Source organism: Salmo trutta, chromosome 15 (genome assembly GCF_901001165.1).
Source record: "Salmo trutta chromosome 15, fSalTru1.1, whole genome shotgun sequence".
NCBI lineage: Eukaryota > Metazoa > Chordata > Actinopteri > Salmoniformes > Salmonidae > Salmo > Salmo trutta.
This window is the reverse complement of record NC_042971.1, coordinates 46376566-46395869: the sequence shown is the minus strand read 5'-3', so window position 1 is coordinate 46395869 and position 19304 is coordinate 46376566. Positions and strand designations below refer to the sequence as shown.

General features: G+C 41.1%; 1 protein-coding gene across 3 annotated transcripts in view; it reads left to right on the top strand.

Annotated features, from left to right (window-relative positions):
- The window catches only part of LOC115149159 (bone morphogenetic protein 1), a 57499-nt gene extending 39662 nt beyond the window's left edge, over nucleotides 1-17837 (top strand). For 2 of the 3 annotated variants that reach the window (XM_029691733.1, XM_029691736.1), the window contains 10 exons: nucleotides 1385-1530; nucleotides 1864-2059; nucleotides 4245-4370; nucleotides 13173-13336; nucleotides 13586-13766; nucleotides 13917-14042; nucleotides 14250-14377; nucleotides 14747-14960; nucleotides 16584-16834; nucleotides 17005-17837. In XM_029691733.1, coding sequence (XP_029547593.1) covers nucleotides 1385-1530; nucleotides 1864-2059; nucleotides 4245-4370; nucleotides 13173-13336; nucleotides 13586-13766; nucleotides 13917-14042; nucleotides 14250-14377; nucleotides 14747-14960; nucleotides 16584-16834; nucleotides 17005-17139 — 1667 coding nt within the window. In that variant the 3' untranslated portion in view covers nucleotides 17140-17837. The remainder of the gene's footprint in view (nucleotides 1-1384; nucleotides 1531-1863; nucleotides 2060-4244; nucleotides 4371-13172; nucleotides 13337-13585; nucleotides 13767-13916; nucleotides 14043-14249; nucleotides 14378-14746; nucleotides 14961-16583; nucleotides 16835-17004) is intronic. The other variant, XM_029691735.1, reaches the window with a different exon arrangement.
- Nucleotides 17838-19304: the final 1467 nt, after the last annotated feature.

Sequence of the window (19304 nt, the reverse complement as noted above, 5' to 3'; positions counted from 1 at the left end):
AAGAACAGCTCAAATAAGCAAAGAGAAATGACAGTCCATCATTACTTTAAGACATGATGGTCAGTCAATGTGGAACATTTCAAGAACTTTGAAAGTTTCTTCAAGTGCAGTTGCAAAAACCATCAAGCGCTATGATGAAACTGGCTCTCATGAGGACCGCCTCAGGAAAGGAAGACCCAGAGTTTCCTCTGCTGCAGAGGATAAGTTCATTAGAGTTACCAGCCTCAGAAATTGCAGCCCAAATAAATGCTTCACAGAGTTCAAGTAACAGACACATCTCAACATCAACTGTTCAGAGGAGACTGTGTGAATCAGGCCTTCATGGTTGAATTGCTGCAAAGAAACCAATTCTAAAGGACACCAATAATAAGAAGAGAATTGCTTGGGCCAAGAAACACGAGCAATGGACATTAGACCGGTGGAAATCTGTCCTTTGTCTGATGAGCCCACATTTGAGATTTTTTGTTCTCTTTGTGAGATGAGAGTGGGTGAACAGACGATCTCAGCATGTGTGGTTCCCACCTTGAAGCATGGAGGAGGAGGTGTGATGGTGTGGGTGTGCTTTGCTAGTGACACTGTCAGTGATTTATTTAGAATTCAAGGCACACTTAACCAGCATGGCTACCACAGCATTCTGCAGCGATATGCCTTCCCATCTGGTTTGAGCTTAGTGAGACTATCATTTGTTTTTCAACAGGAGAATGACCCAAAACACAACTCCAGGCTGTGTAAGAGCTATTTGACCAAGATGGAGAGTGATGGGGTGTGGCATCAGATGACCTGGCCTCCACAATCACCCGATCTCAACCCAAATGAGATGGTTTGAGAAGAGTTGGACCACAGAGTGAAGAAAAAACTGCCAAAAAGTCCTCAGCATATGTGGGAACTCCTTCAAGACTGTTGGTAAAGCATTCTAGGAGAAGCTGGTTGAGAGAATGCCAATAGTGTGCAAAGCTGTCAAGGCAAATTCTACTTTGTAGAATCTAAAATCTAAATTGTATTTTGATTTATTTAACACTGTTTTGGTTACTACATGACTCCATATGTGTTATTTCATAGTTTTGATGCCTTCACTATTACTCTACAATGTAGAAAATAGTAAACAAAAGAAAAACCCTTGAATGAGTAGGTGTGTCCAAGCTTTGACTGGTACTGTATATATAGATAGATATCGAGAGAGATTTTTTTTCTCCCTTTTTTAGTGTCTGAAAAAAGCCTTTGTTTTCTGAAACATTCATATGATGTAAGCTCTATACACAGAAACTCTTGCTTATCACTATATTCTCTTGATCTCAAAAGAAGGGGGAAAGGGTGAAGTTGATATTGTTGTTGGAAGAATTCATGGAAGTTATACCCCCCTCCTTCTGCTTCCCTCTCTCACCAGCCATCTGTGGGGGAGAGGTGAACAGGGACAATGGCCAGATCCAGTCACCCAACTACCCTGACGACTACCGACCCAACAAAGTGTGCGTGTGGAAGATCACAGTAGCACAGGATTTCCATGTGGGCCTCTCCTTCCAGTCATTTGAGGTAAAGGCTGTGAGGCGGAAAGGGAAGTGGAATGTAATTTTCACTCAATCCTGTACGAGACACCCAGACACTGCTGAGCAGGAGGAATAATCGGCATTCAATCTGGGATGACAGCAGCCCATCCAGCACATCCTCTTACTGCCAATCGTATAGTCCAGACACTTGAAAATGTAGGACGTGATGGAGACTTCTTCTTTATCACTTACAGGAGGATACTGCTAAGTCGAAATAATCATATTTAAAACCGACATAGCAGAGATGTGAATTTGTAGGACAGTTGGGCATCCTCTGTCAACATCCTCCCCAATGTTCCTTGCCTTATCTCTACCATAGATTGAGAGGCATGACAGCTGTGCCTATGACTACCTGGAAGTGAGAGATGGGAACTCAGAGAGCAGTCCACTGCTGGGCCGCTTCTGTGGCCATGACAAACCAGACGACATCAAGACCAGCTCCAACCAGCTTTGGATGAAATTTGTGTCTGATGGATCAGTGAACAAGGCTGGATTTGCTGCCACCTTCTTCAAAGGTCAGATGTCAAGAATAGTGTCCATCTGTGATTAGTGTTTATGATGACACAGGATTGGGTAATACTTTTCACAAAAATCATTTGTAAAATGTGGTACCAGGGAAGAATATGTGTGGTAATATAGGAGTTCACGTTCACATCTGTGCAACCATCTTCTGATTATTAAACTCTATCCCAGGCCTTCACATTTATATTAACATTGACTTGACAAATTGCTGTTACATTTTGGGCTGCATCATTATTATTTTGAAAAGGTTCCAAGGTATGCTACTTGTTATTCCTTTGTGGGATGCCATGACCTCTGGGTGAGATGGAGTATATAAATGGAGTATATGATGAACTCTTTATTTCTGTGGACTGAAAATACAAAGGGAAGGATGTAGAATTTATGGTTTCCTAGAATGCTTTGCTAAATGTTGTCGTTCTTCTTTCATTATGGCATATTACGACGACGTCTGTACTTGGAAGCGGTCGACTATGATGAACATACAAAGGGAGGGAAGTGGAAGTAGTTACAGTGGGGGAAAAAAGTATTTGATCCCCTGCTGATTTTGTATGTTTGCCCACTGATAAAGAAAGGATCAGTCTATAATTTTAATGGTAGGTTTATTTGAACAGTGAGAGACAGAATAACAACAAAAATATCCATAAAAACGCATGTCAAAAATGTTATAAATTGATTTGCATTTTAATGAGGGAAATAAGTATTTGACCCCCTCTCAATCAGAAAGATTTCTGGCTCCCAGGTGTCTTTTATACAGGTAACGAGCTGAGATTAGGAGCACACTCTTAAAGGGAGTGCTCCTAACCGCAGCTTGTTACCGGTAAAAAAGACACATGTCCACAGAAGCAATCAATCAATCAGATTCCAAACTCTCCACCATGGCCAAGACCAAAGAGCTCTCCAAGGATGTCAGGGACTAGATTGTAGACCTACACAAGGCTGGAATGGGCTACAAGACCATCGCCATGCAGCTTGGTGAGAAGGTGACAACATTTGGTGCGATTATTCGCAAATGGAAGAAACACAAAAGAACTGTCAATATCCCTCGACCTGGGGCTCCATGCAAGATCTCACCTCGTGGGGTTGCAATGATAATGAGAACGGTGAGGAATCAGCCCAGAACTACACGGGAGGATCTTGTCAATGATCTCAAGGCAGATGGGACCATTGTCACCAAGAAAACAATTGGTAACACACTACGCCGTGAAGGACTAAAATCCTGCAGCGCCCGCAAGGTCACCCTGCTCAAGAATACATATACATGCCCGTCTGAAGTTTGCCAATGAACATCTGAATGATTCAGAGGACAACTGGTGAAAGTGTTGTGGTTAGATGAGACCAAAATGGAGCTCTTTGGCATCAACAACTCGCCGTGTTTTGAGGAGGAGGAATGCTGCCTATGACCCCAAGAACACCATCTCCACTGTCAAACATGGAGGTGGAAACATTATGCTTTGGGGGTGTTTTTCTGCTAAGGGGACAGGACAACTTCACCGCATCATTTTACAGGGCCATGTACTGTCAAATCTTGGGTGAGAACCTCCTTCCCTCAGCCAGGGCATTGAAAATGGGTCGTGGATGGGTATTCCAGCATGACAGTGACCCAAAACACACGGCCAAGGCAACAAAGGAGTGTCTCAAGAAGAAGCACATTAAGGTCCTGGAGTGGCCTAGCCAGTCTCCAGACCTTAATCCAATAGAAAATCTGTGGAGTGAGCTGAAGGTTCGAGTTGCCAAACGTCAGCCTCGAAACCTTAATGACTTGGAGAAGATCTGCAAAGAGGAGTGGGACAAAATCCCTCCTGAGATGTGTGCAAACCTGGTGGCCAACTACAAGAAACGTCTGACCTCTGTGATTGCCAACAAGGGTTTTGACACCAAGTACTAAGTCATGTTTTGCAGAGGGGTCAAATACTTATTTCCCTCATTAAAATGGAAATCATTTTATAACATTTTTGACATGCATTTTTATGGATTTTTGTTGTTGTTATTCTGTCTCTCACTGTTCATATAAACCTACCATTAAAATTATAGACTGATAATTTCTTTGTAAGTGGGCAAACGTACAAAATCAGCAGGGGATCAAATACTTTTTCCCCCCACTGTATACAATGTGCAGTAGAACTGATGGTTCCTTTCTTCTTCTTAATTGCATATCACAACGGCATCTGTGGGTGGTAGAGATGGACGAGTGTTGTAAGCCTGATAATGGGCGCTGTGAGCAGCGCTGTGTGAATACCCTGGGCAGCTACCGATGCGCCTGTGACCCTGGCTTTGAGCTCGCCTCAGACAGACGCAGCTGTGAGGGTGAGTGCAGGGGTTTATTACTTATCCATCTCCTAAAAACACCAATGTAGAATGAATCACACAACTTCACCATCCCACTCACTGGACAGTCTCAAGGTAATAGACAACTCAATCCACAGTCAAACATCACAAAATATTCATCTTTGCTATTGTCATAATTGATTAATGAGTTTCTCAGGAGAAAAATATCCCAATATTGACACTAGTGTAGCTGAAAAGCACTCATCAGTCCCTGTCTTCTAACTAAATGTTGATATTCTTTATCACTTGGACATCAATGTGCCAGATGCTTACTGTGGAGCATAAGTCATGGTTGGAGGATGGAGAAATGGTGCCCATTGTCTTCATCCTCTGTAGGCTACATTTTTATACTCAGTGTCCTCTGCCACCTCAACAATGGTTTAACCATCCTTTATCGGAGGAAGGTTTGTTTTTATTACGGTCAGACCACTTCATCACTGGTCTATTAGAACAAGGAGCCGCTAAATGGATTTTGAACGAGCTATGATAGATGCAAAGAGTCTTTTCACACATTTCAGAGCAACAAGACCTGTACATTTTGAAAAGCACTCCATCAAGCTTTAATTGGCATCTTAGCCCATATGGAAAAGTTATGTATGGCAATAAAGGTATATGTATATTACTTATGTTTTATGGGCATATATGGTGGAAACATATATGCCCATATATGCTTATTTATATATCCACACATAAGTACATATACAGTGCCTTCGGAAAGTATTCAGACCCCTTGACTTTTTCCACATTTTGTTACATTACAGCCTTATTCTAAAATGGTTAAAGTTAAACATTTTCCTCAGCAATCTTCACACAATACCCCATAATGACAAAGTGAAAACACCTGTACTTATGTATAATTTTTTGCAAATGTGTTACAAATAAAAAAACATACCTTATTTACATAAGTATTCAGACCCTTCGCTATGAGACTTGAAATTGAGCTCAGGTGCATCCTGTTTCCATTGACCATCCTTGAGATGTTTCTACAACTTGATTGGAGTCCACCTGTGGTAAATTCAATTGATTGGACATGATCTGGAAAGACACACACCTGTCTATATAAGATCCCACAGTTGACAGTGCATGTCAGAGCAAAAACCAAGCCATGAGGTCGAAGGAATTGTCCGTAGAGCTCCGAGGCACAGTTCTTGGGAACGGTACCAAAAAATGTCTGCAGCATTGAAGGTCCCCAAGAATACAGTGGCCTCCATCATTCTTAAATGGAAGAAGTTTGGAACCATCAAGACTCTTCCTAGAGCTGGCTGCCCAGCCAAACTGAGCAATCGGGGGAGAAGGGCCTTGGGGAGAAGGGCTTTGGTCAGGGAGGTGACCAAGAACCCAATGGTCACTCTGACAAAGCTCTAGAGTTCCTCTGTGGAGATGGGATAACCTTCTTGAAGGACAACCATCTCTACAGCATTCCATCAATCAGGCCTTTATGGTAGTGGCCAGATGGTAGCCCCTCCTCAGTAAAAGGCACGCTCAGAGTTTGCCAAAAGGCACCTAAAGACTCTCACACCATGAGAAACAAGATTCTCTGGTCTGATGAAACCAAGATTGAACTCTTTGGTCTGAATGCCAAGCGTCACGTCTGGAGGAAACCTGGCACCATCCTTACGGTGAAGCATGGTGGTGTCAGCATCATGCTGTGGGGATGTTTTTCAGCGGCAAGAACTGGTAGACTAGTCACGATCGAGGCAAGGATGAACAGAGCAAAGTACAGAGATCATTGATGAAATCTGCTCAGGACCTCAGACTTGGGTGAAGGTTCACCTTCCAACAGGACAACGACCCTAAGCACACAGCCAAGACAATGCAGGAGTGGGACAAGTCTCTGAATATCATTGAGTGGCCCAGCCAGATCCCAGACTTGAAACAGATTGAACATCTCTGGAGAGACCTGAAAATAGCTGTGCAGAAACACTCCCCATCCAAGCTAACAGAGCTTGAGAGGATCTGCAGAGAGGAATGAGAGAAACTCCCCAAAGACCGGTGTGCCAAGCTTGTAGCATAATATCCAAGACTCGAGGCTGTAATCGCTGCCAAAGGTGCTTCAACAAAGTACTGAGTAAAGGGTCTGAATACTTATGTAAATGTGATATTTCAGTTTTCTAAAAACCTGTTTTTGCTTTGTCATTATGGGGTATTGTGGTTAGATTGATAAGGAAAACAAATATTTGTATCAATTTTAGAATAAGGTTGTAACGTAACAAAATGTGTAAAAGTCAAGGGGTGTGAATACTTTCTGAATGCACTGTAAGTACATATATGTCACATAAGTTGAAATACAGTATACAATAATTGCCATTTTCATAAATGTGACATTTTTCTGCCTTGACTGGTACTGTATGTGCATATATGTATAATACTTATATGTTCATATGTGTGACACATGTAGTATTCAAATTGTTATTACATATATGTCCCTTATATGTCATAATATATATTACCTTATATATGTGTGACACATAGTATTCAAATGTTTATTACATATATGTCACAATACATGTTATCAATATTAATATGTTACGGGAGCATTATTTCAGTGATATTTTTAGTCATGGTAATAAAACATTAGAACAAACGACACAAAATACAAACGTAATTTAATCCTAGAAATGTTTTTCTCACATCACTTCTCAATTCAGCCATTTTACTGTTTTAAGCTGTTCACACTTGTCCCTTTGTTGCACCGGGGAAGCGCTTCATGGCAGCATCTGTGGGAGGAAAGAAACAAATAGAAGATAAAGAGCACAGAACAGTTAGGTGTTGGGTTTGGGGTCATAGAATGCAATAAAAAAAGGAAATGTGAAAAGCGTATCAGATTCAGTTTAATAACATCATTGACCATTAATGCCATATTTGCAATGATTAATTTGTAAATTAATTAAGGGATAGCTAACTTTTTTTTACACCTTATAGCCAGTCAGATGGTTCCTTGCCCTGAAAGGCCTGGAGAAAATGTAATCCATGGTTCAGAGTGATTTAAATAGCCAATATTAACTTGAGGGGATTTGGGCATGAATATTGAACTTTGTCTAATTTCCCCCATCACCCACATATGTTTTTTGTTAGCCATCTCACTATAAGGTGTAAACAAGTGAAATATCCTTTTAACATCTTCAATTTATTCAATTGAAATTGACCTGTTTTGAGATATTAATTTTTAATGGAATACTGAGAGATTTCGAGATTTGGGTTGTTTATCTACTTATCAGAGTCAGATGAACTCATTAATACAATTTTTATGTCTGAAGTTAGCATGGTATGAGTCATATTTTTTTTTTAAATATCATGACAATACCAGCACACTGTCAAATGCTAATTTGCAATCGATTAACAAAAACCTACTTACCAATTATTGCGGTCACTTTTTCAGGATCAATCCGTCTTTTTTCTCCCCATCTTCTCCCCTTTTAGCTTTGCCACCTAGAATTCTTCAAATAGTTCAATGTGTCATAAATAATTATCCAAAGTCATAATGACGCAGCCAGATATTTAAATTTGAGTTAGGTCAGAATATAATGACTCTGTCTTATCTGTACAATGCTACAAATGACACATACATAGACATACTGTACCACAACCATTGTCACTTAGAATTAGAATAAGCAGAACGGACATTCCCAACTGAAACGGTGTTGGTTGGGGTGAACAGCAAGTAGCCTATTTTCACAGGCGATGGATCTCCGACACAACACCTGTTATCCATATGGGCATTCTGAGATGGAGATCCCCCAAAAATTACACATTGTGATTTGATCTTCAAACTTGGAGAAAAAATGAATAAAAATAATCCATCTGCAAAACATGAACAATTCAGTCAGATGCTGTAAAGACTAGAAAGTACTGTAAGTACAGTAACATAATATATCCTCTGTATTTAATATAGTCATACTAGCTAATACATTGACTTGTAGCCCTTTTTTATATTTTAAAATACATGAACCATATACAGCCATCTCAATATTGAGCCAGCTAACGTTAGCCACTAATTTAATAGCAACCCTATAGGCTTGACAGGCTAGGATTAGCGCAGTTAGCTTTGTGTTAGGTTATACAGTTTTTCTAAAACAAAATACAGAAGAAATGGTTAGTTGTCACAGGCGTCTTCTAGTGTTGTTGAGGGGAGGGGTCCAAAATAAAAGTGGATTACAACCACATACAGTCATTGATTACATCAACAATATGTAAACCATGTTTTACAAATACAATGTGATTCCATAATCCTATAGGAAGCCAAAACTATAGGGTACGAAAATAAACATTCATAGGTTTTTGTGCATTTTAAAAACTTGTGCAGTACCAGTCAAAAGTTTGGACATACCTACCCATTCAAGGGTTTTTCTTTATTTTTACTATTTTCTAGATGGTAGAATAATAGTGAAGACATCAAAACTAAAAAAAAATAACACATGGAATCATATAGTAACCAAAAAAGTGTTAACCCTTTGACCCGTACGATCTCGTATTTGTGATCATTGTTGAGTGGTCCCTGCAGCGCACAATCACAAATATGTAATTGGAACAGTAGCAACACAGCGTATGAGGCAACAAATGCATCTAAACAGCATTGTTGTCTGAAAAGCATCTAAACAATGTTTTGTGCTTATGGGAAATAAAGGTCTTCACAACTTTATTCCTCAATTTCACCTTTTATTGTAAAAGATAAATGCGAACTTCATCATCCATACATCACACGGAAGACATCCACAGCTAAACTCATTACATAAACCAGTCTAAATAACAGGTTGCACTGACAAAAAAAAAACTTAAGTTAGACACCTAACACTAGACTTGTTTACAATGTACCACATCTCTGGTGAGCACAAGGGAGAAATGGAATATTGTTTAGAAAAGAGATGCGTGTCAGCTAAGCTAGCAGCATCTATATTCTTTATGATGGCAGCCATGTTTGTTTATGTTTGACTTGGTGAAAACTCCCTAATCCCAGAATGCCATTCACTATAAGACGCAAATAAACAACGTCAAAGATGGCTGTGCCCATTGTCTGAAAGATATAAATTTAGTTTAGCCACATTTCAGCATATTACAAATCGTCTATGTACTTGTTACAGTGTATACAAGAACCGGAGCACATGACTTGACAAGTCGTTTACTGTTTTTGACAAATCACAACACAAATAAAATGTTATCACCTCACAGATCATCACACCAAATACAAGCCTACTGCCTAGCCTAACCATATCACAAAAGCTAAACAGGGATGAAACAATTTTAGTGGGATTTGTGGGGGGGTTCATTTCATTTGTGGGGGGTTTTCAAATCCATGGGGGTAGAAATGAGGAAAGGTATTGTGGGGGGATATGATGCAGGAAATATTACTATGATGGGGGATTAATCAATAAATTGGGGGCAAACACAGGATAAGTTTATACGCTAAATAAAAATAAACCCCTTAGGGGGGTCTGAGCTGGCAACATTACAATCTGATGGTGCGTTCAAAACTACTGGGAACTCGTAAATCTCTGACTTCCGACATCACTGCGTTCAAGACAATTGGGAACTTTGAAAAAAACAAGCTCCGACTGGGATTTTCTCTCGGGATTCCAACTCGGGAACTTGGCCCTCTTTCTAGAGCTCCGACTTTCCGACCCGTAGATCACTGATGTCATGGTTTGACCTAGTATTTTTTTTGTTCCCAGTTGTCTTGAAAGCACCACAAGTCAGTCGAGTGAACTATCCCTTGTTATAACATCTTTGGTCTGACAGACGCTTACGTGATAACCAGAATGCATTGTATGATGTCAACAAAATGGCGCCACACATAGCCAGCAAATAGCTTAGCATTAGCACATCATAATCAGTACAACCATCAAAAAAGTATTTTACACACATCGTATGTGTCCATTACAATCTATGCAAGAATCGGAATGCATGATTTGTCACCAGTACTTGAAAACATGATTAAAATATTAATTCAATTATGATCCATACATACAAATGGTGTGCTACAGTAGAAACGACAACACGATATACAGAAAATAAGCCACTTACTTTGGTAGGAACGCATACATGTCCAAAGTTTGTAAGGAAAACAATGAAGGCAATTCAGGTGCCAGCCAGATAATGTGCTGGGGGAAAAAGTTTGTGCAAGGCCTGTTCTGACTAGAGATGCGTAATGTCTTCATACTTGATCTAGGGAAACACTGGGGAATTGATTTGGCTCTTGTTGAAGAGAGAAGTTTGTCCACGGTTCAGTAAAGCCTCAAACGTGAATTAATGAGGAGGTGGAACAAACCTCAATTCAAACTGTTGTTAGAAAATAAAACTTAATATGAAATTGACTAGTTTAAACATAGCCTATAGATAATTAGCAGGCAACGTGCCTTGGTTTGAGGGCAGCGCGGGTTCACTGTCCTGTTGTGTAACAATCACATTTTGGAACAGTGAGTACATTCTGACATCACACGCATAAAAAAACTCACGCTGGGCGACTGTTAGAGATATTTGTAACTCACGCTTTAAACAACATATTTTAGATTTTAGATTCTTGAAAGTAGCCACCCTTTGCCATGATGACAGCACACTCTTGGCATTCTCTCAACCAGCTTCCTAAGGTAGTCACCTGGAATGTATTTCCATTAACAGGTGTGCCTTTTTAAATGTTAATTTGTGAAATTTCTTTCCTTCTTAATGAGTTTGAGCCAAACAGTTCTGTTTTGACAAGGTAGGGGTGGTATACAGAAGATTGCCCTATTTGGTAAAAGACCAAGTCCATATTATGGCAAGAACATCTCAAATAAGCAAAGAGAAACGACAGTGCATCATTACTTTAAGACATGGTCAGTCAATCTGGAGCATTTCAAGAACTTTAAAAGTTTGCAAAAAAAACTATCAAGTGTTATGATGAAACTGGCTCTCATGAGGACCGCCACAGGAAAGAAAGACCCAGAGTTACCTCTGCTGCAGAGGATAAGTTCATTAGAGTTACCAACCTGAGATATTGCAGCCCAAATAAACACTTCACTGTCACGTCCTGACCAGTAAAGGGGTTATTTGTTATTATAGTTTGGTCAGGACGTGGCAGGGGGTATTTGTTTTATATGGTTCGGGGTGTGTGTGTATGTAGAGGGGTGTTTGGTTTATGTATTCCGTTTTTTTGTTGTCATTGTTCTATGTTAGTGTATTTCTATGTTCTGTCTAGTCATTTCTATTTCTATGTTTAGGTAATTGGGGTTGGGGCCTTCATTTGGAGGCAGCTGTCTATCGTTGCCTCTGATTGAAGGTCCTATAAATAGGAATGTGTTTGTCGTGGGATATGTGGGAGGTTGTTCTTTGCATAGATGTGGTTTGCACTGCTAGGGTTAGCCTGCGAACTGTTATGTTGTCATCCGTTTTCTTGTTTTTGTGACATGGTTATTTATAATAAATGTCAAAATGAGCACTCAACCCGCTGCGCCTTGGTCCATCCACTACGACGATCGGTACATTCACAGAGTTCAAGTAACAGACACATCTCAACATCAACTGTTCAGAGGAGACTGCGTGAATCAGGCCTTCATGGTCAAATTGCTGCAAAGAAACCACTAGTAAAGGACACCAATAAGAAGACGAGACTTTCTTGGGCCAAGAAACACGAGCCATGGGCATTAGACCGGTAGAAATCTGTCCTTTGGTCTGATGAGTCCAAATTTGAGATTTTGAGTGTCTTTGTGAGACGCAGAGTAGGTGAACGGATGATCTCCACATGTGTGGTTCCCATTGTGAAGTATGGGGGAGATAGTGTGGGGTGCTTTGCTAGTGACACTGTCAGTGATTTATTTAGAATTCAAGGCACACTGAACCAGCATGGCTACCACAGAATTCTGCAGCGATACGCCTTTCCTATCTGGTTTGCGCTTAGTCCCACTATCATTTGTTTTTCAACAGGACAATGACCCAACACACCTCCAGGCTGTGTAAGGGCTATTTGACCAAGAAGGAGAGTGATGGGGTGCTGCATCAGATGACTTGGCCTCCACAATCACCCGACCTCAACCCAATTGAGATGGTTTGGGATGAGTTGGATCGCAGAGTGAAGGAAAAGCAGCCAACAAGTGCTCAGCATATGTGGGAACTCCTTCAAGACTGTTGGAAAAGCATTCCCGGTGAAGCTGGTTGAGAAACTGCCAAGAGTGTGCAAAGCTGTCATCAAGGCAAAGAGTGGCTACTGTACTTTGAAGAATCTAAAATATATTTTGGTTACTACATGATTCCAAATGTGTTATTTCATAGTTTTGATGTCTTCACTATTATTCTACAATGTAGAAAATAGTAAAAATAAAGAAAAACCCTTGAATGAGTAGGTATGTCCAAACGTTTGGCTATATATTACTTTTCCATATGGGAGGTTACATTAGTTGGTGTGTTTACCCTCTTTTGCATTAAGAGGACATGATTGTACTTTGTGTGGTATAAATCTGTCACTTTCTTTTTTATTTCGTACTGCCACTCAAAATGTGGTTATTCTTAATTGCTGTACTTAGTGGATGCTTATTTCATTTTGTAGAGCTTTGATTCAAACCCTGGTACATATTTCATAACAGGACTACATTGGTAGGACCTGACTTTCTTATTTGCTTAGTTAATGTTGCAGTTTGAAACCTAGGGAATAGTATTATGACATTGTGTCACAGTCACGTGCTTCATACTTTATTGAACTGTGAACAAGTTCCACCTACCTCTCCACCTTCCCTAAACTATAACTGTTATGTGGTTTGAGGTGTGTTGCCTCGTGGCCACGTGTCCGTCCCTAATGTCAGCTCTGTATCCCCCCAGCAGCTGCGTGTGGAGGCTTCATTACCAAGCTTAATGGCTCCATCACCACCCCCGGCTGGCCCAAAGAATACCCCCCCAACAAGAACTGTGTTTGGCAGCTGGTGGCCCCCACACATTACCACATCACCCTGTTGTTTGATGTCTTTGAGACAGAGGGCAACGATGTAAGCATTATAGCATGAGAACACCCTATAATACTTACAAATGTTGTGAGTGGGCAGGAATGGGCATTTACAATGGCCTCACAGTGAAGGTGACCATGAAGATCTCTCCTCATGAGGGAATGATTGTCTAGTCCTGTAAGCCGGTGTGTGTGTGTGTGCTGTGGTTTATTTTGAGTTATTCCATAGTACTTGCTCCAGTTCCTTTTGAGGTGTGTCTGACATGCCCTATGTGGTCTCTTCTTCCCTCAGGTGTGTAAATATGATTATGTGGAGGTGAGGAGTGGACTGACCGCTGACTCCAGGCTTCATGGGAAGTTTTGTGGAACAGAGAAACCAGAAACCGTCACCTCCCAATACAACAACATGCGCATTGAGTTCAAATCAGACAACACAGTGTCAAAGAAAGGCTTCAAAGCCCAATTCTTCTCTGGTAAGCCTTGAAACATTTTTCTTGTTGTTGCAACAAACATACTTTAAATGTATGTTTAAAGTATTTGGTCAATGGCTCGAACAGTCTAGTGTCACTAAGGGTTTACTGTAGGTGGGTTTAGCAATTTCTGACAATTCTGTTCCCATGCAGACAAGGACGAGTGCTCTAAGGAGAATGGAGGCTGCCAACATGAGTGTGTCAATACCTTCGGGAGCTACAGTTGTCAGTGTCGCAGTGGCTTTGTGCTGCATGACAATAAACATGACTGCAAGGAAGGTACAGGATATCTCCTATTTTAATGGATTTATCCATACATTTACATCGAGCTATTTCTGTTCATACATGTACCTATCCATATTTATCCATCCAGTATTTACATACAGCCCTTGACATCCTATTTTACATGGATTATGACATCAAAGAGTTGGGGATAGGATATGTCCTGTTGGATTACTGATTGAATCAGCAATGTTTATCTTTCAGCTGGCTGTGATCATGTGGTGAGCAGTGTGTTAGGCACCATCACCAGCCCCAACTGGCCTGACAAATACCCCAGCAAGAAGGCCTGTACCTGGGCCCTCTCCACCACCCCAGGCCACCGCATCAAAATCGTATGTTTACTGCTGTGTCATGATCAAATCAAGTCAAATATTTGTCACATGCTTACGGCCCTTCCCAACAATGCAGAGAGATAAATAATAGAAAAGCAATAACACGAGGAATAAACACTCAATGAGTAACGACAACTTGGCTATATACACAGGGTACCAGTACTGAGTCGATGTGCAGGAGTACAAGGTCATTGAGGTAGAAATGTACATATATGTAGGGATTGGCATAGTTTTAATGACACCTATTATGTAATGCTTACAATGTACATTATAACGGTACATAGTCATTAGTGGAAGATGGGTCATGTAGATTATTACTGTTGTTAATAGCTCACCACCTACCTCACTGAATCTACATTCACTTTTAAGGCTTTCAATGAGATCGACATGGAGGCTCATCTGGAGTGTGCCTACGACCACCTAGAGATCTACGATGGGCAGGATGGCCGGGCCCCCAGTCTGGGACGCTTCTGTGGCATCAAGAAACCCTCGCCAGTCATCTCCAGCGGCAATGAGATGTTTCTGCGCTTCTTCTCTGACAACTCAGTTCAGAAGAGAGGCTTTGAGGCTTCACACAGTGCAGGTGGGTGACACATACACTGGCATTAGCATTTTGTGATACCAGAAAGAAAAGGATTGAAATGGATAATTCTCATTGGTGCACACAGGGATATGGTTGAACTGCTAACATGTTTTGATTTCAGAGCGATGAGAATAGTCAACTAATATTCATTGTATAATACATTATTCAACCTTTTTCCATGTAAGTCTGGTCAATCCAATAACCTAATTAAGACATTGATAATAATTGTTACGTACGCCTCTTGGAGGAGGGAACGTAACAACCTGCTACATCTCAACTCCCCGTGGAGTGAAAAAGTATGTGATCGTAGGTGCGGGGAAGGATGACAGAGGTAGAGAAAAATACAGTTTACATGGAATTTAATATTCCTTAACACGGTAATATGGGGAAAAAAGGGCTGGACGTAACCAAAGCAAAGGAAGTAAAATTAAAGAGTCCCCTCCTACCTACCCTTTAGCACCACCCGGCACGCTAACCAAAATACACGGGGTGGTCCACCCAGGTTTTACATAGTGTGCATAGACAGATTAAATACTACGGGTTATGTATGCCCGCAGGCCTCTTGCCTCAACACTCCCAAGGTGCATTCCCCTTCCCCCCCAGAAACAAATGAAACTGAATAATTAACGTGAACAAATTCAATTAACCAAAAACACTAAGTCCTTTTGGCATACACAAACCTCTGAAGGACCGGCTACAAAATATTAACAACAAAACTTTCACTGACCAACAACCAACACAGGACATAAAAAGAAGCTCTCCTCCCTGAGGGAGGAACACTGGCTTTTATCAAGCTGGAGAAGGCATTCTTAATTGAAGAGACAGCTGTTTCCCCTGACGAGAGGGAGGGGTCAGAGCTCCAATCAGCGATGGGGCCGACCAATCAGCTGCTTTAGGATTCTAGGAAGCCATTTCCTGAATTACACACACATACAAACCCACAACACAGAAACTGGGGAGCGTGACCATAATAATAATCCATTAACCCCAGCAGACCAGTTAAGTGATATTCATTCATCTTACCAAGGCCTTTGATCCAGTTGGGACTAATTTTGTCCCTCAGATCAATCAAAAAGGCTTGTGTTTTCCCAAAGACAACTAATTACTGGGAGGTTGAAAAGGATGTGCAACAAGGATTTGATCCTGGGACCATTGTTTACCTCCATCGTTAATGATCATCTCTCTGTGTCTACTGATGCAAATGTATTCTTGTATGCTGATGTCAATGTCTCTGGTTTTTGATTCTCATCTCATCTTGTCTTGGTATTATATTATCCCTAACATACAGTACATTATGTTTGTAATGTGTGATTCAGCAGGCAGCGTGACAACATTTACATGTTTTGTCAGGACCCATGAATAATGAAATATGAATTCATTAGTACGATTGGGGGTGACAATGCCCATGTTGCCACCTGGGTTTGCGCTTTTTGGTGTCTTTCAACTAAGAAAACAAAGGGACAATATGTCAGCTTTTTCAGATTGGTATAAGGTTATAGAATCCCACATGGAATGTGGGAACACTGCCTCTCAGAGAATTATTTGTTGATAAATTGGACATTCATATCTCAATGAGTTCCTTCTCTGAGGCTCTGTCTCTTTTTTGTGGCTGTGCGTTCTCAGAGTGTGGAGGAAGCCTGAAAGCTGAGGTCAAGACCAAAGATCTTTATTCGCACGCCCAGTTTGGGGATAACAACTACCCAGGGGCGTCTGACTGCCAGTGGGTGGTCTCCGCTGAGAAGGGCTACGGAGTAGAGCTCATCTTCCAAACCTTTGAGATTGAGGAAGAGGCAGACTGCGGCTATGACTACATTGAACTATTTGATGGTGCTGATGTCAAGGCCCCAAGGCTTGGTCGCTACTGTGGATCTGGGGTAAGGACGACAAAAGGTTTCAGTACACCTACTAGATTGTAACAGCTACTGTACATATATAGTGCTACTGTATGTAGCACTTCACAAAATGCCAGGGGGTGTTTGCCTACTTAAAAAATGTAGAGGTGTAAGATAATCTTTCTCTCTCTCTCTTTGTATTTATCTTCCAGCCTCCTGAGGAAATCTACTCTGCTGGGGATGCCATTGTTATAAAGTTCCATTCTGATGACACCATCAATAAGAAGGGCTTCCATGTACGGTACACGAGCACAAAGTTCCAAGACACATTGCACACAAGCAAGTGAACCCCTCTTTACCAAGACTTAAGAGGAGACTGTGCACCCCAAAGCATTGACACTCCCAGTTCCCTAAGAAGAGCGGATGCTTGGATAGCTGCCCCCCCCCATACCCCACTCCGCCCAAAGCCAGCTGTAAGGAGTCAAGCCATGCAGCAGTAGAGAGCGTTTTCAAGTTTGTATCATTTAGATTAGGGAGGGTGGACGAGAGAGTGGATATGTGTGGGAGACCTGAAATGAATTCCCAAAAAGTTTGTAATTTCCTCAAGATAACAAAAAGGTTCCCACAGGCCTGTAAGGATCACTGGGATGGTGGTATAACTGTATAGGATACAGGATTATCAGGGTTTTAGGGAATACTCCCAAGATCCCCGACCACCTCCTAACTTGAAATCCAGCTGAGCCCTAACTTCTTGGAAAGATAACCTTCCCACCTTGCCTTGGTTCCTAAATATGTCTATTTACTCTTGACTTAATTATTGGCACTATACTGTGTATCATTGAGGGTTGCACATTGATGATTAGGAAAGACAGATAGAACCGGGGAAATTTGTTTTGAGCACACAGTTGCAATTAGTATGGTCTTGCAATGCAGAACAGGGATGATTCCCCCCCCCACACATGATTGATGTTAGCAGAACAAGAAAAATGAACATGTGTTGTTATTCTTTTCAAGGGCTAGGCTAATAAATATATATAAATGTAAATTAAGGCGGTGGTCTGTTCTTTTCCAATTGTTTTATGATTTGTCCCAAATAAAGACTCCCCTACGTACAGTTGAAGTCGGAAGCTTACATACACTTAGGTTGGAGTCATTTAAACTCATTTTTCAACCACTCCCCAAATTTCTTGTTAACAAACTATAGTTTTGGAAAGTCGGCTAGGACATCTACTTTGTGCATGACACAAGTAATTTTTACAACAATTGTTTACAGACAGATTTTTTCACTTATAATTCACTGTATCACAATTCCATTGGGTCAGAAGTTTACATACAGTAGGTTAATCTAGAAAAAAGAAACGCACACCTATAAAGGCGAGGTGCTGGCTAGCGGAGTAGAAAACTAGAAAATAAAGGAGAGCCGCACACTCTAAGAGCTCAGATGCAAAAATGTAATAACCAACGTTTCGACAGCGAAGCTGTCTTCATCAGGGTATCAGGTGATACCCTGATGAAGACAGCTTCGCTGTCGAAACGTTGGTTATTACATTTTTGCATCTGAGCTCTTAGAGTGTGCGGCTTTCCTTTATTTTCTACATACAGTAGGTTAACTGTGCCTTTAAACAGCTTGAAAAATTCCAGAAAATTATGTCATGGCTTTAGAAGCTTCTGATAGGCTAATTGACATCAGTTGAGTCAATTGGAGGTGTACCTGTGGATGTATTTCAAGGCCTACCTTCAAACTCAGTGCCTCTTTGCTTGACGTCATGGGAAAATCTAAAGAAATCAGCCAAGACCTCCAGAAAAAAATGGTGGACCTCCACAAAACTGGTTCATCCTTGGGAGAAATTTCCAAACGCTGAAGGTACCACGTTCATCTGTACAAACAATAGTACGCAAGCATGAACACCATGGGACCTTGCAGCCGTCATACCGCTTAGGAAGGAGACTCGTTCTGTCTCCTAGAGATTAAAGTACTTTGGTGTGAAAAGTGCAAATCAATCCCAGAACAACAGCAAAGGACCTTGTGAAGATGCTGGATTAAACAGGTACAAAAGTACCTATATCAACAGTAAAATGAGTCCTATACCGACATAACCTTAAAGTCCGCTCAGCAATGAAGAAGCCACTGCTCCATAACCGCCATAAAAATGCCAGATTACTGTTTGCAACTGCACAGGGGACAAATATCATACTTTTTGGAGAAATGTCCTCTGGTCTGATGAAACAAAAATATAACTATTTGGCCATAATGACCATCGTTATGTTTGGAGGAAAACGGGGGAGGCTTGCAAGCCGAAGAACACCATCCCAACACCATAACCATCAAGCACGGGGGTGGCAGCATCATGTTCTGGGGGTGCTTTGCTGCAGGGGGGATTGGTGCACTTCACAAAATAGATGGCATCATGAGGAAGGGAAATCATGTGGATATATTGAAGCAACATCTCAAGACATCATTCAGGAAGTTAAAGCTTGGTCGCAAATGGGTCTTCCAAATGGACCATGACCC